Source organism: Bufo gargarizans, chromosome 4 (assembly GCF_014858855.1).
Source record: "Bufo gargarizans isolate SCDJY-AF-19 chromosome 4, ASM1485885v1, whole genome shotgun sequence".
NCBI lineage: Eukaryota > Metazoa > Chordata > Amphibia > Anura > Bufonidae > Bufo > Bufo gargarizans.
The window spans coordinates 299,127,118-299,153,568 of NC_058083.1; the positions used below are offsets into that span (position 1 = coordinate 299,127,118).

General features: G+C 45.4%; 1 protein-coding gene across 4 annotated transcripts; it reads right to left on the reverse strand.

The window, feature by feature from the left end:
* Nucleotides 1-483: 483 nt before the first annotated feature.
* On the reverse strand, nucleotides 484-26,378 carry GOPC (golgi associated PDZ and coiled-coil motif containing). Of its 4 annotated transcripts, none has more exons than XM_044289569.1 (9): nucleotides 26,040-26,378; nucleotides 19,526-19,690; nucleotides 18,349-18,372; nucleotides 13,191-13,366; nucleotides 8,668-8,833; nucleotides 5,743-5,838; nucleotides 4,826-4,990; nucleotides 2,380-2,563; nucleotides 484-2,295 (listed from the first exon to the last, which is right to left on the reverse strand). In XM_044289569.1, exons 1-9 carry the CDS (start codon nucleotides 26,292-26,294, stop codon nucleotides 2,177-2,179), a joined length of 1,350 nt encoding a protein of 449 aa, XP_044145504.1. In that variant the 5' UTR covers nucleotides 26,295-26,378; the 3' UTR covers nucleotides 484-2,176. The 4 variants fall into 4 exon arrangements, with proteins under 4 accessions (XP_044145504.1, XP_044145503.1, XP_044145506.1 ...); XM_044289568.1 differs by having other exon boundaries at nucleotides 5,743-5,841; XM_044289571.1 differs by lacking the exon at nucleotides 18,349-18,372 and having other exon boundaries at nucleotides 26,040-26,377.
* Between the last annotated feature and the right edge of the window lie 73 nt (nucleotides 26,379-26,451).

Sequence of the window (26,451 nt, forward strand, 5' to 3'; positions counted from 1 at the left end):
TAGAGATGAATGGAGAGCAGTGTGTGACTATCACTCCACTCATTTGGTCAGATCACCACTGATCAGGTACTTGGCCCCTATGCTGTGGATAGGTGATAAATAGGTTGTCCTGCTATAACAACTTATGGATAGCTCTGGACCAGAAAATAATGCATAACCATGTTTTGTTGTTTTCTTTGTAGCATTTCTTGTTGATGGGAGGCCCACCAGAGCTAAATTTCTGGTGTCCTAGAAAAGGGTCTGAATACTTATGTCCATGGGAAATTTAAAATGTTTCCTTTATAATCTGCAAAATTTCTAAAATTATTTTTATTAAGGGGGATTGAGTGCAGATGACACAACATAAAATGTAAAAAGTGAGAGGGTCTGAAGACTTTCTAAAAGCATTTTACATGGTGGTGTGAAAACAGCCAAAATTAACTATTTTTACATGGAAATGCTCTTATTCCTCTACAGAGAATAACAAAGACTAACACACACAACCCAGATTTAGTGCATTTATTTAATTGGGTAGAACCTATAATCACTGTAGTCCCAAGGAGAAGACCGTACAAAACATACCGTTATGATATGGATATGTATCAGTATGAAATCCATTTGCACTATTTTGGCATGGAAAACATGATGTACACAACGCACACGGATGGGTGGGATAAGAGGACAGCCATCCTGGACACATTTCTACTGCTGCTATCTATTAAAGCATACATGTTTTGACGAAAATGACAATGAATATATTGATAAATGCAGTATATGGTCATATGACTACTGTAATGGATGTGATTGGAGAGTTGTCAATATAATAGAAACAAAACAAAAAAAAAAATGGAAAGCTAAAAAAATACAGTATAAAAAGTCTTAAACATATACATAACCTAGATTAAAGGGGTTGTGCAACTTAAATGACTTTAATAGGCCCCTGCAATACCTGTTAAAAAACAAAAAACAAACTCACTCATACTCACCGCCACTCTTGTTCCGCTCTCTTTTGCAATATCCTGTTCAAAGTCCTATAAATTTCAGGACAGGGGACACATGTGCGCTGCAGCCAATGACTGGCCTAAGCAGTGATGTGTTCCTAAACAGCATGTTACTCAGCGCTAGGGGGATATGTCTCTACTCAAACCAGTTAATGGCATCAGTGGCACACATGTCGACAGGGTGCATGAACAGGTGATTATGAGTTTCACAAAAGGTACAAAACAGTGCAGGCATCTGTTAAAGTCTCCGAGTTGGTCAACCCCTTTAAGTGACACCAAAAAGATCAGGTCACATACAGGAGAGACTAAATAGTTTTATAAATAGCAATTTAACTACTATATACACTTCCCATAATGCCTTTAGTGCAGCTGGAAACAATACGGGGAGAGGACTGTTTCACGTCCGTTTTATACACGAATAGTGACAGGCAAGTCCCTGTTTATGTGCACTGCTCCATTAGTTGCTACAGTGTTTGGCTGGGTCCACACCTGCACTTTAAACCCTGCTTTATAAGAGAAAAGGGCCATTTTTCTCCCCTCTCTTGAATGCACACACGACCCACGGGCTGGCATGTTCTGATTTATTGAACAGTCTTAACGCTATAGCTAAAACAGTCAATTCATGCCTTATGGCAAGTGATGATCAGAGGTCCAAACACTGTAGCTAATCCTTCTCACAGGGAACAAGGCCGCGAGTACCCTGTATAGTCATACTCTGGATAAATAAAAAATACATACACGGGCGGATTAACAATCTCACTAGAAAACGTTGACATACAAAAAACGACTGCAGAAGGCAGGATATATGTACTGCATGAGCCTTACTGGTTGGAGGATTGTGCTGGCCCAGTTGGCACTCATGAGGCCCTTCTTCCACTCTCTCTACACCTTCTGTCTTGTAAACACTACCAGTCCAGTTTCACCAATGACAGACATGTAAAGCAATTTTTTCAGGTTACAGTTGAAGGACATGCTTTGGTGCTTACAAAAAAGAAGTAGAAAATAAAAGAAAGAAACATGCAATGTCAACGGCTACAACTGCTAGTGGATAAGTGACAGATTTTTGCACATGTAGAATTGCTCAGACAGACCCTGAGGAAACCGCATGGAGGCATAGGTATCCGGCCTCTTTCGAGACTGTAGTGTCTCATCCACTAGAGTATTGGTCTCTTCCTCTAAATAACAGGAGGCTGCTCCTATGACAGAGATTCGGAAGAATACGCCAGTTTGGAAGCAGTGTCCCCCGACAGAGATTCACTTGTCGACTCCAGCTCTCCGTTTTCATGTACCTCAATGTGATGCTTTTGGTCAAACACTGGAAGAGAAGTGAGAAATAATAGTAAATTAACTCAATACGTAATGTTTTCCTTGAGATTATCCCTTGGGCAAGCAGATTTACCTCGTAAAGGTTTAGCATCTCCACTTCCATCTTTACTGCTTGCCCTAGGGCTAGTTCCACTTTCCTCCAACTCATCCAGATACAAGCGATAGCGATGTCCAGTTTCATCCTCATACTCCACGTTCTCATCATCTGAATCTATCTCTGGAGCGACATAGACCACTTCAAACTCAATTTCTCCTCTCTGGAAGAAAAGCACAAGGCAGGATGGTGAAGTAAAGTTTCCAACTGACATGAGAGAGGAGGGGGGCCGTGGAGTGCCCACTCTGGTAAATCGGGGGCAGTGGGCAAGCTTTCCTTCTTCTGACTGCCATTATCCTGACTACTCAACAATGGGGTGAAACCCAAAGTGATGTATAAGACCAGGCTTGTACATTCCTGGTTGAAGTGGGGTTATGGAAGTTTAAGGCAGGGGCTCAACAAATCCCATGGCTGCCCCCCAGTAATCCTGGGCGCTTCCGGTATTCTGTTATGTTTCCCTACACTCGTCATTTCCGTTCACACCGAACATCACTGAGGAGGTGTGCAGCGCAAGCGCACAATGATGGGATGGGGAAATTTCACAGCAGAGTTAACTGGACACCGGCCGACACTGCGTATGCTCCGGGAGCCTCACCAGCTGTTAGGGTAGGGAAAAATTACGGACCACTGCACAGGCGCGGTGATCGGATGGATGTTCTCAGCTGGACACCGGCCGAGACTGCGCATGCGCTGGAAGCCTCACCAGCGGTTAAGGAAGGGAAAAATTACGGGCCAGTGCTTTTTCCCTACCCTAACCGCTGGTGAGGCTCCCGGCTCATGCGCAGTGTCGGCCAGTGTACAGCTAATTCTGCAGTGAAATTTCCCTACCCAGTCGTTGTGCGCCTGCGCGGCGCACCTCCTCACGTCATGTCCGGTGGGGCTGGAAGTGACGAGGTAGGGAAATCTAACAGAACACCAGCACTCCGCCGCCTCTACGTGGACTTCTCGGACAGTCTGGCAGGGGAGGAGTGACCCGCGGGCAGAGACTGGGGTGGACAGGGTGGCATCAGGGGAGCAGAGGAGTTAGGTAGGACGCAGTGGGTCTGCATCATGTGCCCCAGGGTGACTGACCGTGCGGATGTGTGTGCGGTTCTGTACACTGCCACTGTACATGTTGTTAATGCCCATGTTTTGGTTCTAGACTTCTTTATATGTTAACTTAAGAGGTGTTATTTTTGTTGCTGAAAATAAGGCTTTATAAAAAAATAAAACGGCTCCTAACTTTTTTTAGCTGGCTCCCCGATTCCAAGGAAATTTGTCAAGCCCTGGTTTAAGGGAACGTCCACGCCGGAAGGATATGCTGAAGATTTGCTGCTCTGGATTTTTTTGCAGCCAAGCTGCAGCGTTTTATAGTGGCAACAAAGTGGAAATAAATTTTTACAAATTGTATCCACACGCCGCAAATGAAATAATCTGCAGCATAAATTCACTGTGGATTTTACCTCCACAGCATGTCAGTTTCTGCTGCAGATATCCATAGCGGATTTCACCTCTTAATAAAAAGGCGATATCTGCAGCAAATCCACAGCAGAATTTCTGCTGCAGAATCGCAGATTTTGCATCAAAATTGTCAAACAATTCTGGTGTAAAAATCTGCCTAAAAGTAAGTCAACTAATAGATCCTACACAGTAAGTGAAAGTATTTATCCCTGAACTTTCACATCTGCGTTTTCCATTTCCCCTATTGAGATCTGTCATAGGATCTCAATAGTGGAAGAAAACGCTTCCGTTTTGTCCCCATTCATTGTCAATAGAGACAAAACAGAGTCACCAGAAAGCATTCCGTTCCATTTGGTTGTGTCCCCATTACAGACAGAATAACGCAGCAAGCAGCATTTTTCTGTCCGCGATGTGGTGCAGAGCAAGACTGATCAATGGGGGACTGATCAATGTAAGTCAATAGGGGACGGATCCGTTTTCTCGGCCACAATAGAAAACTGACCTGTCCCCCATTGACTTTCAATGGAGTTCATGACGGATCCGTCTTGGCTATGTTACAGATAATACAACCGGATCCGTTCATAACGGATACAGACGGTTGTATCATCATGATGGAAGCATTTTTGCTGATCCATACTGGTGTGAAAGTAGCCTTACCATCCAGCCTGAGCCCCTGTGAAAAATCTGGTGCAGATCTAGACAGGCTGTCTAAGCTTATGACATCTTTAGGATTAGTAAATCTGGGCCAATAGGTTTTATATGTAATAACACAACTATTTACATTGATCTATCTTTATCTAGCTATACATAGGAATATATAAAACTTTACTATAATACATGCCACTTATTTAATGAGAAAGTGAGACCATCAAAGCTGCAGCTAACTGCTACAGTCACAACTGGCACCAGCAAAGAGCTCATCCTGCTTCTATGCATCCTATAAATGATCACAATTACCATCAGCCAAAATAAAAGCACTCCTTACCTGCTGAGAAAGAATGGTGACCGCTTCTTTGTGTTTGGCATCCCTTAAATTTATACCATTTACCGCCAAAATTGCATCACCAACATGGAGGCCTCCACATCGATCAGCAGGTTGAGCTGGATGAATTTCTGATATTAAAATAGGAACACCATGCTCCTTTCCTCCCTGCAGTACAAAGAAAAAAAAGAAAAAAATAATTTGCATCAATATTATAATAAATAAATCGCACAAAAATAAAATAAAAAATAAAAATACATATTTGCTATCCACAGGGAGGACACGTGTATCCCTGCACTGTCTGTAGCTGTCGTCACACAGGACACAGAGCTATGCATAGTCTTTAGATGAATCCAGGCATCCACTCTATATGGTTTCCAGATGTCAACCAGCAAGAGTTGACATATGCCAAAATGACATTTCTGGCACGCTACGAGACTATAGACGGTGTACAGTATACACATAGTGCCAACTGTATTACCAAACTGGTGCCAACAGAGGCCAATACATCCTCCACCAAAAGGTTTCTATGGCTGACACAGGATTTCTGATGTGAGCATTGATCACCCATAGGTGAAGACCCAAAGTAAAAAGGCCAGGGGCTCGTGGTTAATTCACAAAGCAGGACTCATTGGTATGTTGAGTGGCAGCTTTTGCCTGGGATTAGGGCCACACGTTCACTGTAATATCACATAGATCTGCTTATTAGAATAGCTAGAGGCTTGGGAATATAATGTCACGTAACACAGTTGTGAAGAACCAGCTTTATGCAGTTTCCGCTTTACTTTGCCACAACAGGACAGCTTTCTAGCTCCTCGTGTCAGTCATTTCTTCATCAAGAAGATGTGATCTATCCTGTATACACAAGTTCTACTATCCCCCTGCCCACAAATACAGGCTGTAGATAAATGTCAGCTCACCGTGATTGATATGCCAAGTCCTTCATGGTCTTCTTTAGCCAAAATCACTTTTCTGATGGGACCAACTCCCTGACTTTTCTTCAGGCAGTCTGGATCCTGCTGGTTCAGAAGGCCACATTGAAAATCTCGAACATAAGAAATGAGTAAGAAGAAAACGTACATTTGTATATAATGGTATATATACACACTGAAAGGGGGAAGGGGGGGGGGGGGGGGCAAAGATGACAAAGGCCCAGATTTATTAATCCTATAGATCTGGGATATGGACTAAATCATAGGAAGGACTTGGTTTTAAACTATTAGTTGCTTTTTTCACTTTGTCTGTGTGTTGTTGATTAGGAGGCACGTCCGGAACGCATGTTAAGATCTCCAGCCTGCCATGTTCACTCTATGATTAAGGGTCCATGTGGGCCAGAAACATGTCAGAGGAGCAGGCTTCCTGTACCATGGATTGCATGTTAGCGGTTTTAAAAATGACTCAATAAAGGCCAAGTTTCACTCAAGAACAGTGCTGGCCTACTTTCAGCTAAGGCTACTTTCACACCTGCATTCGGTGCGGATCCTTCTTGTATCTGCACAGACTGATCTGCACAGATAATGCAAACACTTGTATCCGTTCAGAACGGATCCGTTTACATTATCATGAACAAAGTCAAAACGGATCTGTCCTGAACACCATTGAAAGTCAGTGGGGGACGGATCCGTTTTCAATTGCACCATATCGTGTCAGTGTAAAATGGATCTGTCCTCATTGACTTAGGCTACTTTCACACTAGCGTTCGATCGGATCCGTTCTGAACGGATCCGATCATATTAATGCAGACGGAGGCTCCGTTCAGAACGGATCCGTCTGCATTATAACTTAGAAAAATTTCTAAGTGTGAAAGTAGCCTGAGCGGATCCGTTCAGACTTTACATTGAAAGTCAATGGGGGACGGATCCGCTTGAAGATTGAGCCATATGGTGTCATCTTCAAGCGGATCCGTCCCCATTGACTTCCATTATAAGTCGGAACGGATCCGCTCGCCTCCGCACGGCCAGACGGACACCCGAACGCTGCTTGCAGCGTTCAGGTGTCCACTCACTGAGCGGAGCGGAGGCTGAGCTGCTGGCAGACGGATGCATTCTCAGGGGATCCGCCTCCACTGAGAATGCATTAGGGCCAGACGGCTGCGTTCAGGGCCGCTTGTGAGCCCCTTCAAACGGAGCTCACGAGCGGACACCTGAACGCAGGTGTGAAAGTAGCCTAACATTGTAAGTCAGGACGGATCAGTTTGGCTCTGCATCGTCAGACGGACACCAAAATGCTGCAAGCTGCGTTTTAGTGACCGCCTAAAAAACGCATAGGAGACCAAACGCAGCCAAATTGATGAATTCTGAATAGATCCTTATCCATTCAGAATGCATTGGGGCTGAACTGATCCGTTTTGGGCCACTTGTGAGAGCCCTGAAACTGATCTCACAAGCCGAACCAGAAACGCCAGTGTGAAAGTGGCCTAAGTTCCACCACCATGTTGAGCATGCCGGAAAAAGTGTAGAAACCCAAGATGCATTAAAATGTACAATTTCGTGCCACTTTTCTGAGGCAGATACATTAGTAACACTAAGCCAAAGTTCCCACTCAGTCAATAAAGGACCAGGTACTCTACTCTGTATACAATCAGAGTCAATGGGATTTCTCATGCACATGTCTAGGTCTCTCACCAACCTCTAGATTACCAAATTTTGGTTTGGGGCTGCAGGTCGCATCACAGCATCTGTTGAGTGGACCGGAAGGCAGTCTCTCCATGCAAGCCTAGTGGACCAGTGACCGTCTCGCAGAAATGCAATTAGAGACCGACTTTCGGTACACACAGCAGATGCTGTAGGATTCAAACAGGCAGAGCAGGGGGTCGTGTGATGGATGCAACAGTGGACCAATTCAGCAATAGAGGTTGGCAAGATGACTGCCTCAGCTTCCTTCTACTTAATGTCGTTTACAAAAAAGGGTCAAAGAAAAAAAAAAAACGGAGTGCTTCTTTAACTTCTTCTACCCCGGGCCAGTTTTCACCTTCCTGTCCAGGTCTATTTATGTGGTTCTACTTATCTAACCGATTGTTTTTTGATGACATACATCATGTTCGCAGTAAATTTGGGTCAATATTTTTATTTTTTTATTTATAAAAAAAAATCTAATTTTACAGAAAATTTTGGAATAAGTCACAATTTTCTAAATTTGAATTTCTCTACGTTTAAGGCCTCTTTCACACGACTGTCCGTAATAAAATCTGAAGGTCCTTCAACAAAGTATTAGTTTGAGGGTGTGTACACTTATGCAACCATATTTTATTTTTATATTTTTTCTTCCCTCCACCTAAAAGATTTCAGTTTGTTTTGCAATTGAGTTGTACAGTTTATAGGTCACATTAAAGTCGAAAAAGTTCTGAAATTATTTATCTTTGTCTCTTTTTACATCACAGAAACCTGACATTTTAACAGGGGGGGGTGTAGACTTTGTATATCTACTGTATGTTCATAATAAAGCAACTTGGTGTTGTAGGTTACACTAGAGCTCAGGTATGCAATGTTCTGAAAACCTAAACTGTATTATCCACAGGTTTGCTGGTTTTATATTATGATACACATTGGGGGGGGGGGGGTCTTAAAACTCACCGATCAAAACTTTTGATATGTCTCTAACCCCCATTAGGAACTTCCCTACTACGACTACCTGAGTAATATGAAGCTAATGAAAGTCTGTTCACGTGTGCTGTGTGGTCATTGGGGTAAACTTATTTTAAATGCACCGCTATGGCCGCCTCTACATATCACAGCTTCCAATGCTGCTGTAATGATGGATGCAAACATGAACATCCTATTGACAGAAAGGATCATGAGTTCCATATATTTTAAGCCTAAGGACTTATTACTGAGCAGGGAACTTACATGCCCTTGAGGAGCAGATAAGGGTCGCTTCAAGTCATTTCGTCCTCTGCAGGCTCTGATGACCGTTTTATGTCTATGTAGGTGAATTTCAGCCTCGAGTTGATTCCATAGCTTGTCATGAGCTGGACCCTTCATATCACGACCAAGCAGCTGTATCTGCTGCACCCTTCAGAGAGATATGAAAGAGGTTTGTATAAATTCCTGATATTTAAGGGGTATTCCCCACCCACTTGAAAGTGGCTAACTTTTGGATCGGTGGCGGTCCGATCACTGGGAATGTTGCCCCTGTTTAAACAGGGCACTGGTCAAGCATGTACACCACCGCTCCATTCAAAATGTGTATTTTAACTTTCATTCCACAAAACATACAACTTCCATACAACTATATTACTAGTCAGATTGATAGAATAGCCTATGAACTTCTACTCTTACATCCTGTTTGTTACCCTTCTCTCTTTCTCACTACTCATGTAGTCTACTTAAAGGGGCTCAAGGAAGGACTCTCATTTAAATGAAAAGGTACTGGGCAGACTCCAGCTGGAGAACACCATCTCAGGCTCCGCCCCTCATAGTCCCAGGATCCATGTTAACCACCATCATTGGGTGACAACATAAAATAATCCTCCCCACTAAGTCCCCACCAATAGTCCTTGGATGCCATGCGTCTCAGGACTCATTTATAAAAAAAAAACTCCCACCTTTGTGCTCCCCAAGCCTCTATGTGGAGAGACCAGCTAAAGGACCTGGCTGCTCGTGCACCACGTGACCGCGCGTCCCACGATGGATGCACGTGAAGCGCACACAGTCATGTGATACGGTCAAAAATGGCCGTGCGTTCCATGCTCAACAGCCGCGGAACACACGGGTTGTAGATGCAGCCGAGGAAGATCGCGCAGGATAGTGCAAATGGAAACGTGAGGGGCCAAATCATTGACCTCCCCATGTGTTAACCGTGCGCTCCACCATAGAGGACAGTGGAGCGCACAGGCACCTAATGTAATCCAACATGGCCGTGTGTTCAACGCGAAAAGTCGTGGGACATACAGGTCAGAGATAGCCGGGCATCGCGCAAGATATCACAAACCTCATGTAATGTGGCATAAGAGGCCCTGGACCTTCATGTTGACCCTAATAGCCCCACCCCTTATTATACTATAACGAGGACACAAGGAGATACCGCCCCAAACTCACCAAGTAAAAACATAGAACCCAGTGGAATAATGTATAATATGGTTCCATTTGTAAAAATGGATCCCATTAACGCCGCAATATATAACAAAGAACAGGAGGGAACGAGGACACTAATTGTATACTGATATTCTAGTTTGGGAATGAGGAAACTGATTATGTACTGGTGTTCTGGTTTGACCATGCCAGGAGTTCATCGGAATATAGGACATGATGTTAAAAACCTGTTACCAAACCCACTCCCATGACAAAACACATGACCACAATCTTATACAGAACATGATATTTGAATAGCGGTCGGATAAAGGACCCTTTTTATAGATAATTACAGAAATGATGCTTCATGCGTCGATGATCATTTCCATCAGGTAAAGGAGGTGAAGCAAATTGTAAAACAGAAAGGAAACTAACCCTCAAATATAGCAAGAAAGGGTAAGTCTCTTGTTTAATGCCCCAGGTGACTGGGATCGGAACCTATATATCCACTCTGTTTCTTTTTGGAGTATTCTCCGGTCTCATCAGTTCCAATGCTGAAAACGACAGACCTAGAATCTCCATTGTGGCATTCCCAGATATGGTTAGCCACGGGGGTGTTATTCTTTTTCTTGGTATCGTTAACATGTTCCAGAATTCGTTGACCGAATTCCCTAAATGTTTTCCCCATGTAATCCAAGGGACAGGGGCACTGACAAAGATACACTACCCCTTTGCTTCTGCAATTGATAAAATCCCTCACGGTATAAGCTCATATTTGTGGCTGAACATATATTGACTTTCAAATTTCTAACAAAACGACAAGCCGAACAAGCCCCACAGTGAAACCTACCCAACCATGTCCCTACTGGGATTGGTCGCGAGAAGTGGCTGTGGACCAAACATTCCTGCAGGCATCTACCCCATCTGATGCAATACTTGGGTGGGAAAGTACCACATCAGACACATGTGGATCCATTAGAAGGATTGGCCAGTATTTGTTAAAGAGGACCTTTCACTAGAATAAAACTTCTAAACTAATTATACAGACATGTAGAGCGGCGCCCAGGGATCTCCCTGCACTTAGTGTTATACCTGGGCGCCGCTCCGTTCTCCCGTTATAGCGTCCGGTATCTTCATAGTTAGGCTCCTCCCAGGGGAACCTGCTGGCGTCTCATTCTCCCATGCTGTAGCGCTGGCCAATCACAGCGCTCAGCTCATAGCCTGAGAGAAAAAGAAGACTCTCAGGCTACGAGCTGAGCGCTGCGATTGGCCAGCGCTACAGCATGGGAGAAGGAGGCGCCGGCAGGTTCCCCTGGGTGGAGCCTAACTATGAAGATACCGGACGCTATAACGGGAGAACGGAGCGGTGCCCAGGTATAACAGTAAGTGCAGGGGGGTCCCTGGGCGCCGCTCTACATGTCTGTATAGTTAGTTTAGACGTTTTATTCTAGTGAAAGGTCCTCTTTAATTATCTCCCTCACTCTCCGAATTTCTTATTTATAAATGAGTCCTGAGACGCATGGCATCCGAGGACTATTGGTGGGGACTAAGGCTACTTCCACACTTGCGTCCAGAGCGGATCCGTCTGGTATTTGTACAGACAGATCCGCTCCTATAATGCAAACGATGGTATCCGTTCAGACGGATCCGTCAGCATTATATTTTACTAAAAAAGTCTAAGTACAATTTGTATTCAGACGGGTCCGTCCAGACTTTACATTGAAAGTCAATGGGGGGCGGATCCGTTTGAAAAATGCACCATATTGTGTCACCTTTGAACGGATCCTCCCCCATTGACTTTCATTATAACTCTGGACGGATCCGCTTGCCTCCGCACGGCCAGGCGGACACCCGATCGCTGCAAGCAGCGTTCAGGTGTCCTGCCTGCTGAGCGGAGTGGAGGACAGACGGTGCCAGACTGATGCATTCTGAGTGGATCCGCATCCACTCAGAATGCATTAGGGCTGGACGGATCCGTTCGGGGCCGCTTGCGAGAGCCTTCAAACGGAACTCACAAGCAGAGCCCCAAACGCTAGTGTGAAAGTAGCCTTAGTGGGGAGGATTATTTTATGTTGTCACCCAATGATGGTGGTTAACATGGATCCCGGGACTATGAGGGGCGGAGCCCGAGATAGAGTTCTCCAGCTGGAGCCCGCCCAGCACCTTTTCATTTAAATGAGTTCGTTTCCATGGCAAAATGGAGCTGTTTTTTCTGGCCCCCTGGAGCCCCCCAGCTGTGTATCTTGCATCTGAGATTTGCGCCTCTACCTTAATCAGCTGAGTTGTTTTCTACTTATTATTGAATGGTGTAACAATTTGATCAGTATTGTTGTAATATCAAGTAAATCTTAGGAATTACACATTGTATAAAGTGCTCCATCCTTGAGCCTCTTTCATTACCTCGTCACAGATGTATACTAGTCTGGGGCGCTCCAGTAATGTATTATTTCTCAGTTCTATTTGTACTTTTGCATCCTACCATTATACTGATACTGTTAGTCCCCTGATGAACCTTTAATTATCTATAAGGGGAAACTGCGTTGGGATATTGTATCTTGTGTCAGAAAGTGATAGGGCTGTATACGGACAGGTTAGCCCAGGGACGTGGACAGAGTGCATCTACCGCAAGGTGCATCTCTGGGCTGAGTAGTATTGATAAGGGCAAAATAGGAACAGACAGTATATCTTGATTCTCTGCCCCAATTGTATCCGATTGTCAGAATTCTCCTTACTAACCGTCCATTGTAGTGACAGCTTTTTATACTACTTGTATCATGGTCCAGTCTGGACCGCCCCTATTATGTCTTGTATCTTAATTGTATGCAGATTAAAAGTTACGTTTTAGGAAGTTGCCCTCAGTGATACTGTCCTTGGGAATATCCTGGCATTCAGTGATTTTATACTTACGGCACCCTGGAAGCTACTGGCGCTATACATTAAATGATATTGTGCTGGTGTAATAGGCAGTTCACTTACATTTTAGCTTCAGTAATCTGGGGTTCTACCCTAGTCTTTTCGGTCAGTTCTACATAAATATGTTAAAAATTAATAATGGTTTATAGCAATAGAAGTCTGTTTATGGCCAATGTCAGTAAAAAAATTGGGCTTTCTATACATGGCTGAAGTTCTCTTGCCTGCCCTAGACCATAATGTCATTTACACGGAGCCTTTTTAGAACTATATCTGTTCTTTCAGCCAGCAGCAGAGACCCATTCCTTACACTTTTGACCTCATCAAGCATTGGAAAGCTGTAGATCTAGCTGCAAGGCAACAATAAGCAATAGACTTGATTAATATTTATTAGGCTTTTATCTGTAGTAGAGCAGACGGTGGATGTATTATCCCATAAAAGCTCTTACCTTCCAGCCAGCTCCTTATCTAAATATTTAGCAGCCAGCCTTGCTCCATAGACTTCTGCCTGGAGAACAGCAATGTGTCTGCGGAGAGCCTCATTCTCTTTACGAAGCAGCTTCACTTCAGCCTCCAACTGCGCTTCCTTCACCTTTTCCTTCTTGTTGGCCTGCAGCTCCTTTTCCTGCATTGACAATAGGAATATGAAATGTGAGAAAGTTCCAACATTCGTAAGGAACATGTTCATATGAGGAACGTGATCTTCATGTTCTCAACCCTTAGGCTTAAAAATCTAACTGGAGTTCTATAGGTTGGACTTTCAGATCTCAATCGCTATGCTAGAACCTCTGGAGTATATATAACTTAGTAGGTTCCGCACCATGATGCAGTGTGCACATGGCTGGTATTTGGGCTTTGTGGATCCAAGGATTGCGAACCGCAAAACACAGCACCCCAAAATTCCCTAACAGAGCGCTGACGCATCAGTCAGGAATCTCCCATGTTCCACAAGGCCCATGGAAACTAGCACCTGCCATATTTTCATCTGTCACACTTACGATTATTTGTATCAACCTATAACTCACAAATGGAGGGAATTACGACCGTTACATTCGTTTTCAGTAGTAAAGCTGGTGCAGATTTCAGCTTCTGGTGCACAGAGCTTCCGCAATGTGCCAAAATTATTAAAAGGGGCTGTCCCATTAAGAGAACTTATCCCCATCCATAGAATAGGAGATAAGTGTCTGATTGCTGGATGTTTAACTACTGGGGCCCCTGTTGATCATGAGAACAGGGTCCTATGGTCCCCGTTTGCATCCAGTTACAGACACACATACACCTCTCCATTCAACTATATGGGACGGCTGGAGGTAGACGAGTACAAGTGCTCAGCTATCTCCAGCCCCCCACAGAGCTCTAAGGACCTCATGTTCAGGTTATGAGGAGACCTGCATGCACATGCCAGAATGTCCCTTAGTGAGCACGCTGATAAACGTGTGAAGCCAGAGTCACATCTGTTAGTACCACCACATGACTACAATCCCAGTTAGCTTGAGTTGCGAATGCATGTCAAAGGGTTAAGTGACAAAGCAAAAACTTCTGAAAATGATTGCAACCTATATGTAGCCTATACCCTGTATGGCGGAAACAGCACACACAGATTGATGGTCAGATTCGCTTCTCAGAACCTGGCAACCAGCAATAACTGTCACCATGTTCATGGGTTTGCCACCATTTTTCTGTAACAAAGTGTAACTGTAAATTTTTTTTTTTGTAATGTGTAGGGGCAGATAATGACCATTTTTGAAATATACTTTAAATTACTGAAATCGTACATTTCCATTAGAAAAATAGCTCTCAAGTGTCCCATTTTGTGCCTTAGCAATGCTCCTCTGACTTCTCTTTACATAAAGGGGTTTTCCAGAGTCTTTAGAACTGACGATTTATCCTCTGGATATGTCATTATCTGTCCCTACACATTACAAAAATAAAATGAATGACAGTCCCACTTTAAAAAAAATAACCTATATGGTTGCACCGCCTGCTGTCACCTTGTGCAAAAATGGCAGTGACTGAAAATAAGGCACCGTTAAAGGGGTTTTCCCATCTTGCTGCTGTTCACTTCCTGGTTTCCTGCTTCTAAGGGTCCATTCACACGTCTGTTGAATGGGTCCAGATCTGTTCCGCAATTATGCAGAACGGGTGCAGACCCATTCATTTTCAATGGGGTCTCAATGGGGTCGGAAAAGATGCGGACAGCACACTGTGTGCTGTCCGCATTTCCAGTGCGCGGCCCCAAACTTCCGGTCTGCAGCTCCGAATTTATATATTTTTTTAAATAGAACATGTCCTATTCTTGTCCACAGCTGCGGACAAGAATAAACATTTCTATTGGGGTGCCAGCCCGGTGTTTTGCGGATCCGCAAAACATTGCGGTCGTGTGAATGGAACCTAGGGCTGGTAGGGCTTAGGCAGTTTGAGTGAAGGCCTGCCACGCCTCTTTATGACATCACACTAAGAACTCAGTCCTTGCGTGCTCGTTCATGTGGTAGTCGCACTCCATAGTGTCCTCCCCCAGTGTCCATGAATTCCATAGCGTCCTCCTCCAGCCTTCCTCCACTGCATAGTGTCCTGCAGAGTCCAATAGCCCCCTTGATTGTCATAAAATCGTTGGTGGATTTGGGGATGAATTAGTTAGTACACCTGCCACTCACATAGGCTTATTGTTCTCCCGATCCTCAGATGCAGGGCACGTCCCCCAAGTCCTATCTCCACACTGCATACAGAGCATGCGCGGCTCTCTATGAGACGCGGCACTGAAGGAATAAGCTTTGCGCATGCGCGGACAGGACTGCATTGAGCAGCCGGCAAGCTGGCTGGAAATAAAGTGCCTTCTGCGCAAGCACGGCCCCTGGATTCGGGAGAGAAGCGGTGGCCGTATCTAATAGTTACCTTCATACAGCAATGGGGTAGGAGGGAAGGCATTTTGTCAAAAAGGGTGGAAATTAGATAAAACAACATAATTACAAAAATGATCCATGGCACCTAAGTAAAAGCTTACACTATGATCAGTGAGATGGGAATACCCCTTTAAGCTAAATGATTTACGAGGGGCAGCTTCTGCTGTTCGGGGGGGGGGGGGGGGGGCGGGGGCTCTGCCTAGCAGTGTTGCCAGTGGGCGGGCTTTAACACCAAACGTTTATTTTAAGCCCAGCCATTAGTGCCAGTAAGGTCACCAGACTCACTGCTAGGGGGAAGCCTCGATATGTCATCGGATCCACACCGCTCCCCGCTCCATACAGTATTAGACTTTATTGGCTCCGATGAGCTGAAGTTATTACTTCAAAGTCAAGCGAGACTTCTTGTAATAACTTCCGGAATTAAATATTACTGTAAAAAACCTTGCTACCGAACTCAGGAACTCCGTACAGTATTACAACAAAGTTTGTAACTAATCAACTTCGGATGTAACATCCGAAGTCGATTCGCTCATCCCTAGTTATGCCTCAATCCACTTGAGTTTCTGGAACACGAAGGGGCAGAGATGCAACCAACTTATCAAGAGGCACTTGACTCCTAATAAATTAGGTGCAGGGGGATGAAGACTGGAGTATGGGAATGCCAGTCTTAATATTGCTCCCTCACTATGCATCACTCATGCACATCTGCTTGTCGGGTCTAGTTTTAAAATTTAAGAAAGTAGTAATAAATTTCCCCCATGTATGGGTAAAAATGCTAACAATACATAAAAGCCTGTCACAAAAATTATAACTGTCCTGAAGCTGTAACAAAGAAGAATGAGAAGCACCATATAATCCATTGTAAAACGTAATCCGTTGTCCAGGATTAGAAAACTATGGCTGCTTTATTCCAGAAAAAGCTTTACACCTGTTCACAGGATCGGGGGAATCTCTTCTCTCAGACCAGTCACATGAGTCCACGGCTTCTTAGCTTTCCAGTAGCCCTGTCATGTTTGCCAGGGTCCTTTGGCAGCGCGCCCTGCTCTCCTTACTACAGCCACCCCCGGGAGCCGGCCGCTCCTCCTTCCAGCTCAAGCCGCCTTCCCCTGGCTGACCCAACATGTATTGCTCTGGCGAGCCAATACCCAACCAATAACAAAGCTCCTTGCTGTAAGGAGCTTTGCTATTGGTTATTTCAGACTGCATCACTGCGCTGCCTGTGCCGTTCACAGCGCTGATGAATGTGGGGGAAAAGTCTAAGGGCTCTTTCACGCTTGCGTTCTTTTCTTCCGGCATAGAGTTCCGTCGTCGGGGCTCTATGCCGGAAGAATCCTGATCAGGATTATCCTAATGCATTCTGAATGGAGTGAAATCCGTTCAGGATGCATCAGGATGTCTTCAGTTCCGGAACGGAACGTTTTTTGGCCGGAGAAAATACTGCAGCATGCTGCGCTTTTTGCTCCGGTCAAAAATCCTGAACACTTGCCGCAAGGCCGGATCCGGAATGAATGCCCATTGAAAGGCATTGATCCGGATCCGGCCTTAAGCTAAACGTTGTTTCGGCACATTGCCGGATCCGATGTTTAGCTTTTTTAGAGTGGTTACCATGGCTACCGGGACGCTAAAGTCCTCGCAGCCATGGTAAAGTGTAGTGGGAAGCGGGGGAGCAGCATACTTACCATCCGTGCGGCTCCCGAGGCGCTCCAGAGTGACGTCAGGGCGCCCCAAGCGCATGGATCACGTGATCGCATGGCACGTCATCCATGCGCATGGGGCGCTCTGACGTCACTCTGGAGCGCCCCGGGAGCCGCACGGATGGTAAGTATACCGCTCCCCCGCTCCTACTATGGCAATAAGGACTTTAATAGCGTCCTGGCTGCCATAGTAACACTGAACGCATTTTGAAGACGGATCCGTCTTTAAATGCTTTCAGTACACTTGCGTTTTTTCCAGATCCGGCGTGTAATTCCGGCAAGTGGAGTACACGCCGGATCCGGACAACGCAAGTGTGAAAGAGGCCTTAGGCATATTGGTACGCCTTAGACTTTTTCCAGGGAGTAAAATTGCCTAAACAAGCACAAGACGCTTGTACAGGCATTATTGTGACCTTTGCCCGGGACCTCTGCCAATCACCTGTTTGAGAAGGCACCAGCGGTCCTGTGAGCATGTGGCCTTATCTGTGCTCACCAAGCTCAGAGTCGTACATAGTATAGCGGCTGTGCTTAGTATCGCGTTCAGCCCCATTCACATCAATGTGGGTGAGCTGCGCCTAGACTGCGTGACCGATGAATGTGTTGTCACTGGCCTAGGATAAGCTGCGAGAGCTTTCCCTAGGCCAGGGATAGGATAGGTCATCAGTATTAAAGTCCCAGAAAACCCCTTTAAATGACTGGAAAGGAAGGCCCATCAGCTTCTACAATGCAAACCGTTTAGTGAAAGAGGAACTGCTTCTATGTGTGATACAACACGAAACTAGAAAGACGGCAATGACACCGTGGCATATTTTCCATTACAAATCACTGCCATTTCTATGGCAGTTTCTTCCCCACTGCCCGCAGCAACCTTGGTAGAAACTGCATGGAGTGAACTGCAGTGGTGATGTGCACCAGAACTTCTCTATCTAGAGGTCTTTTAAAGTTTCTCGAAAAATCTGAAAATGGTGATGTGAAGAAAAGCACAGTGAATGACAGAATCGTGCAGTACTCACCAATACGTCCATGCTAGGGACAGACTTAGAGCAAGAAGAAAGACATTTGATTAGAATAGCCATTAATGTTATATAGCAGAGGATAAAGAAAAATATGTAACAGGAAGGAAAAATGAAAAAAAGACACAAAATATGCATAAGTAAGTCAGTACTGAAATAGCATGTTTCGATTTGCAACCACCTCTATGACTGTATAGATTAAGTACATGTCTTATAATAAAGGGGTGGTCCAAGCCTTTCAGGTGATGGCTGACCCTTAGGCCTCTTTCACACGAGCGTGACAGATTAGGTCCGGATACGTTCAGTGAAATTCACACCATTTTGCAAGCAAGTTAAGTCAGTTTTTTTCAGCACGGGTGCAATGTGTTTTCATGCGTTTTTCAAGCGCATGATAAAAAAAAAAAAAAAAAAAACGAAGGTTTACAAACATCTCTTAGAAACCATCAGTAAAAAACGCATTGCATCCGCACTTGCTTGCGGATGCAATGAGTTTTTCACCGAAGCCCCATTCACTTCTATGGGGCCAGGGCTGCGTGAAAAATGCTGAATATAGAACAAGCTGCCTTTTTCACGCAACGCAGATAAAATAAAATGGAAAAACACTCATGTACACAGACCCATTGAAATGCAGGGGTCAGGATTCAGTGCGGGCGCTATGCGTTCACATCACACCCATGTGGAAAACGTGCTTGTGTGAAAGGGGCCTTAGGATAGACCATCAGTTTATGATTGGTGGTAGTGCAACCCCCACAATGAACAGGAGGGAGAGTGTGGCAGTACCTGGCACTTCAGGTCACCAAAACAGTCATTGACCCAAAAAATAATGCACCAAGAAAGTTGTTGGAATTGAATGAAACTTTCCATGTGTGACTGTAATGTGATATATGTAAGTGATATGAGAGAAAGAGAAAAGTTTATTGGGGGAAAACTGTACAATTGAAAGGGGGCTCTAGTACACTGTTGGGCCACCTCCACCCTGGATACAAGATGAGGTACGGTTGGCCACACTTGTAGGTTGCCATAGCAGACGTCCTAGCTGGTCCCATAAATGCTCAATTGGAAATAAATCTGGTGGCTGTCAGGCCAAGGAAGTGTTAGAATCTGGCAGAGACATTCCTGGGAAACCCTAGCTGTGTGGGTGAGCCTTCTCCTGCTGAAAAGTGCCACTTGTACTTACCAGTTTGGCTTTGATGGCCCCAGAGTCCACATTCTGGCCGCTCTTGGCATGGAGCTGTAGCTGAACGGCATGGAGCTGTAGCAGCTGGTCATGGACCTCTCTCTCCAATACTACTTTCTCTGCTTGCGTCTCTGTCAGCTCCGATTTAAAGTCCACAAGCTGAGCCTAATAAAAAAAAAACTGAATATTTAATTACAAGACATTACTATATATATATATATATATATATATATATATATATATATATATATATATATATATATATATATATATATATATATATATGAGAGAGAGAGAGAGAGAGAGAGAGAGAGAGAGAGAGAAGAAAAAAAAAAAAAAACTCCAAGAACAGTGGGGGTGGGGACAATGGTGGAGGGAGAGGATCCCAATAACTAGAGAAATAGGCATAAAACCATTTTTTCCATGGAAAGTCACACGTACATACATATAGTATCGCCATAATTGACACAACTTGATAACATGCTCTGGAGCAGAGTGAGCGCCACACTTTCACACAGCAGACACCCGAGGATAATGTCTGCGATCATGAGAGCCGTTCATTCCCTGCGGCAGGCTCGTCCCCCTGAAGGATCCAAGGCTGCCGCGGCTATGCTGTGCGTCTGTGGTAGAGCTCCATAGGAACCTAGCAAATTCGTGATACACTTCAATTCCAATTAATTGGAGTCTGAGAGAAGTGATCTGATGAGTTCATGTTCAAGTTCCCTAAGGGAACTATAAAAAAAAAAAGTGTAATTAAAAATATTAAAAATTTAAATTCTAATCACCTCCTTTCCCCCCATAATAAAAAACAAACATAGAAAACGCTGCAAATGCCCAAACTTTCACACTAGCGTTTTCCCTTTCCACTATTGAGATCTGTCATAGGAGGGGAGGATGGGTTTAACGCTTCCATTTTGTCCCCATTCATTGTCAATGCATTCCCTTCTGTTTTGTTGCGTCCCCATTGCGGACAGAATAAAGCTGCAAGCAGCGGTTTTCTGTCCGCGATGTGGTGTAGAGCAAGACGCATCCGTCCTGACACACCATGTAAGTCAATGGGGACGGATCAGGTTTTTCTCGGACACAATAGAAAACGGATCTGTCCCCCATTTACTTTTAAAATGGCTGATTCTCCATTTTTTTTATCGCTTCATCTACCAAAAAAAATGTAATAAGATCAAAAAGTTATAAACCACACATGTGTAAATGAAAAGGTCAGCCTGTCTCGCAAAAATGAGCCCCCACACAGCTCTGTAGAGGTAAAAATATAAGTTATGGGGATCAGAATATGGCATATATACAAATGCGGCAACGCTGTAATTGTACTGACTCAAAGAACGAAGGTAAAAGGTCAGTTTTACTGCATAGGGAATGCATGGTGGAAGTGTGTTTTTTTTCCAATTCCACCCCATTTGGAATGAAACAGTAAATGGTGCCCTTAGAAAGTATAACTTGTCCTGCAAAAAACAAGCTCTCACAAAGCTATGAATGGAAAAATAAAGTTATGGCTCTGCGAAGGCTGGGAGCAAAAAATTGAAAATGGCCATGTCCTTAAAAAGGGTTAAAGGAATCCAGCCAGGCCTTTTTTCTATTAGATGCCATCATCGCAGACTCGGTGTTAAATTTTTTTTTTTTTAAAAAGGGTACAAACAGAGCAGCATGAGCAACCCAATGGCCCCCATTATGGCCAATGGGGTCCATGAGGTGCTGTCTCTCTCAGTCACGTGCTGGTTCCTGTAACAGAATAGAAATTAGTGAATAGACGCTGAGAGTTCAGGTCTATAAAATCACAATCCGGGTGGTACACTCACATAGGGGGAGACTTATCAAAACTGCTGTTGCAACCAATCAGATTCCACTTCATTTTCCAAAGGAGCTGTGAAAAGTGAAAGGTGGAATCTGCAGCAGTTGCTAAATCTCCCCCCACAAAGTGCCACAATAGGCTGGTTTGGATCTGGTCTGCACATCCATTTCAGGCTTCACTTTGCACTGTAAGTGTGATTACAGGGAACAGCAACAGCAGCCATTCTTTCTACGGGCACGTACTGCATCGTCCTGTAAAACCACTTTGTTTCTCAAGGAACAGGATTATCTCTAGGTGTGTTCACACAGCCATGTAGAAAAACCTGTCCTGCAGAGAACGGCTACTGACCATGAAATGACCAGGTCTACTGCATCATAAAGCATCTGAGGGGGCACGTTACACACTGGGGGTATAGGATTGAGGTGGAAGGAACACGGTCTTGAAACAAAAGACATAAGGGTTGGTTAAATGCATAAACATCATGGAAATGAATAGGATCCCTGCAAGGCCGAGCCTTCCGCCATTTTCCTGCTGCTTGTTGGAGTAGCCACAGCCAAACACCTGACGCTAGAGAACAAAAAGGACTTGGTCAGTCCTCATCACACTCCAAAATCCGCTCTGCGGGAGAGTCTGACGGATGCCATGCACATCAGATGGTTTTCCAAACCTGCCGATCCAGACTAGCAAACTGGTAAGAGTGTAACAAGCATGCAGTTAAAAGTTTACTCAAGCGCACTACCACCTCAAAGGGGTTCTCCAGGAATTAAGAAAATTAAAATACTTAAAGGGGTTGACTGGGTACAGCTCCCCTCCACTCCTTTAGTATGTAGGATAGGAACATCGTGCAGGACAAGGCTGTTTGCTGCGAGCAGGTTATGTACCAGGCTTCACAACACAATGCTAGGCAGAGACTTCAACCTAGCAGGGCGCCTGGTGATGTCACCGGATCGAGTGGGTAGTGTATAGCGCTGTTCTGGGCGGTAGTGATACCCAAGATGTTTATGCAAATAGGAAAATTACTTTAAAAGGGGTTGCCCAAGACCTATAATGCCCAGGCTCCTTACTTACCTCACTCCCGGCACCCGCATTGCTTTTGATGCCGGCATGGCCGCTGCTGCCCCTCCCTGTCACGCAGATGAATGCATCCGGCGACAGGGTCAGCCAATAGCAGGCTGCGACGGGAACGAGCCTCTCTAGCATCGCGGGCGACGCAGTGGCAGCATCAGAAGTGATGCGGGTGCCTGGTAGCGAGGAAAATACTATCTGTGTGAGGGGCCCAGGCATGTGGGGGAGTATTATAGGTCTTAGATAACCCCTTTAAGGAACCTACATACAGAGCCAATATTTATGATTTAGTATTTCTAAATCATCATCACAACTCAATTACTTCTGTCTCACACATACTACAATCATCTGAAATGGGAAGAAAGCCATTCACACCTTCCAGATCTAGGTTACTGAAATGGACGCTGGAACTAGCCCATATAATACTGTACTCCTAGTGTCCTCCACTGAGCATCAGAGCGAAAGGGCGACCGATTGTCACGTCCTGGGCACACAAAGACATGAGAAGACAGTATCTCCGGGGATACAGTTGTCACGGACCTCATGTTTCTACCTGCAGGGGGCGGCTTGAAATCTAGGAAAAGAGGCCCCCGGCAGTCGACGCAGCGCCCCCGGCTACGTTTCCAATAGTCACAGCATGAAGGTTTTCTCTAAGAGCTGGACTGGTCCATACGTTTTTAACCATTTTGACCAATCAGTTCCTCACCGGCTGAAGGAGTTTGCCGATTGGCTGAATATTCATTTCCTGTCTGGGGGGGTTGGGAAGCATCGGAGAACCAATAAAACGAGCATCACTTATTTCATTAGTTTACACCAATCTGAGCCTGCTTTAACATTTTTTCATCGGCCGGACAACCCCTTTAATTGTGTGTGAGTCATTTATAATTTCCTCAAGATGGAGGACACAGGCTGGGAGTCTACTGCGGTACCTTCATTAGAACGATGCTGAAATAATACTTCATACTTGAAAAGACACCCCCTGCAGGAGACCATAGTCCTCATACATGAACTAGTCTAACGAAAAGTGCGTGTGGGCCACAGCGTCCGCGCCTTCGTTATTTTCAGTGAAATGGTTGATATGACTGGTATTTGTCAGATTTTTTATTATTTATTTATTTTATAAATGAGGCCAATGTCTCCAGTCAACCCCCCGTCCTCTCACTGTCTACACTGACTGGCACAGCTGGTTCTCCACAGGAGCATGGAGGCCCGGCGGTGTCACTCACAGGCTGGGGGCACTGGTTGCTAGGCAGCTAGGAGAACCTATTTGGTGGCAAGCATGGCGCTATTAGAGATTACTTGTTAGGGAGCCTAAGAGGTTTCCCTGTAAAGAACAAGAAAGAATATGATCAGTGCTAGCGCCATAGCTACGGTGCCTATAGAGAGTCTATGGGAGCCTGGAGGACACCTCCTATCCCATCTGCGCCTCAGGCTGCTCCACAAGCTATACACCATGCTTTATACTACAGCTCTGCTTTAGAAACATGTTGTGTAACAGACTGAACATAGCAAGTACAATAAGACTCAGAAAGCAGCCTTGCGGCAGCTAATTCCAGGGGGTCAATCAGCTACCATCTTTGAGGACAGTCGTCTCCCCTGAATTAATGAGGTGTCCTAACAGAGCTGTCATTACAATAAAGGCAAAGCCGATACCGATAAACGCCCTGCTGCCAAAGTGCCAAATACCAGGGACTGAAAAATAACCCACAGAACAGTAAGGGGTTATCACATGATCACCCTCAACCAGTCGACAGCTCTGAAAATTATCATGTGACCAAACCGAAGGAGCAGCCCGCATCAAACATTTTCAGGGCTGGGAAGGATCAAGCGATATAGGAGGTGACTACATTGCTGCCGCTCTCATTTTCTGCCCACCATTTGCCACTTTGGTTGTGCCTCCTGTGTACGTCTCTCACAGCAATGGATGTGCATAATTTGGCAACCACTCATAAGGTATGTTCCTCCCCAATCTGCCACCAGTACCCGACAGTCCCGCTCATCTAGCCTCCCGTGGTGTCCTCACCGTGAAATCAGAGACATTTGGAGGTCATTTATCATGCTGAAATACACCTTAGGCCTCGTTCAGACTTCAGTGTTTAGTCAGTGATTTCCATCAGTGATTTGTGAGCCAAAACCAGGTACAACTCTAAACACAGAACAGGAGCAGATCTTTCCCTTCTACCTCATGTCTGTGGAGGCTCCACTTCTGGTTTTGGCTCACAAATCACTGATGGAAATCACTGACCAAACACTGAAGTGTGAACGAGGCCTAAGGGTCCATTCACACGTCCGCAATACACCCGGCTGGCACCCTCCATAGAACCGCAATTGCGGACAAGAATAGGACATGTTCTATTTTTTGCAGAGCCGCGGCCCGGAAATGCGGGACAGCATCTTTTCTGTCCCCATAGAGAATAAATGGGTCTGCACCTTTTCCACAAAATTGCAGAACGGATGCTGATCCATTTGCGGACATGTGAATGGAGCCTTATTAGGAGTATTTCAAATGTAGATTGAGGCACAACTAACTGACTTTTCCCCGCTCAGGCCAGGTCTAAAAAAGTGGGCATGGGAAGGCGAGGAAGTAGAGCGGCCAGCAGGCCCCTCTCATTCATCATTTTCTACACCCGTTTTAGGCGTAGAAAATGGCCTAAATGGCTTACATATAGACCGGCGCTGGATGCGCCGAAGTTATGTAAAGGTCGGTGCCTCTTCATCCACCGCCAGGTATAGAGGATATTAAGACCGATGTCTAAAACACCAGTCTTAATAAATTATCCCACTCAAATTAGGTCCCCGAGACGACCAGGAATGGTGAAAGCCAGAAATGATATCTGGGGGGGGTCATTTATCAAACTGGTATAAAGTAGAATTGGCTTAGTTGCCCTTAGCAACCAACCAGATTCCACCTTTCATTTCTCACAGCTCCTTTGGAAAATAAAAGGAGGAATCTTATTGGTCACTATGGGCAACTAAGCCAGTTCTACTTTACACCAGTTTGATAAATGACCCCCTTATTACCTATCCAACAGTACGTGATCAGTGGGGGCCCGAAGCCTGGTACCCCCACTAATCACAAGCATGATTGAAGTGATGGTCACGCAGGCTCCGGCTCCATTCATCTATATGAGACTGCTGGAGATAACGGAGCACGATGCTCTGCTCCTCCGCAGCAGCTGACCCCCACTTTATTCAGTTCAGGGACCCCGTTCTCATTATCAGCAAGACTCCCAACGGTCCCCTCGCCTTTGGATAGGTGAGACGTTCTTATGATGGGGCAACCCTGTTAAACAGAGTACCCCAATCACTTTTGTATTCTTTGGGGGGGGGGGGGGGTGCTGGAAGTCCAGTGAAGGGGCAGGAACAGAGCAGCGGGGAGCAGGCAAGTAAGGGTTTTCCCACAGGTACTATCTATATTAGGGTCTGCCATTATCATTGGGGGCCTAGAACCCTAGAAGAGGTGATGATGACCCCAAAGGGGTTAAAACATCCCAGACACCCATTAGAATTGCTAATTCAGCTGAAAGCAATGTGTTGCCCATAGCAACCAGGAAGACGGTTACTATCTAGGCCAGCTGATGTGTGGGGTGTCACAGATCGGAAACCCTCAGAGGCCACGCAACCTCTGCCCAGCCGGGCACTCACCTCTAGCTTGTGGTTGATCTGGCTGACGGTCTGGGCTTTATGGCACAGCTGAGCGAAGCAGGAGCTCAGACTGGTCATCTTCTGCCTGCCCTCATACGTGATGTCGGCCTGGTCAGGGTCTATCTCGCCCAGCAAGAGGTCAACGTCCACGAACGCCTTGTCAAACTCCTTCTCCAGCACCTCCAACCAGCGGAACATGGACATTCCCGGGACAGGCCCGGCGCACGAGGCGGCCGAACACGGAACCGCCGACATGACGGAGCAACGGGTTAGACAGCAGAACGGGAGCGTCACTGACACAGAGCGTTCCGGTGACCCGCCCGGTGATTGGCTCGTCGCTGTGACCGCGAGCGCCCAGGAGCGTCCTGATTGGTTCGTCAGCGGAGCGCGTCACATTCTCCGGCTGCAGCTT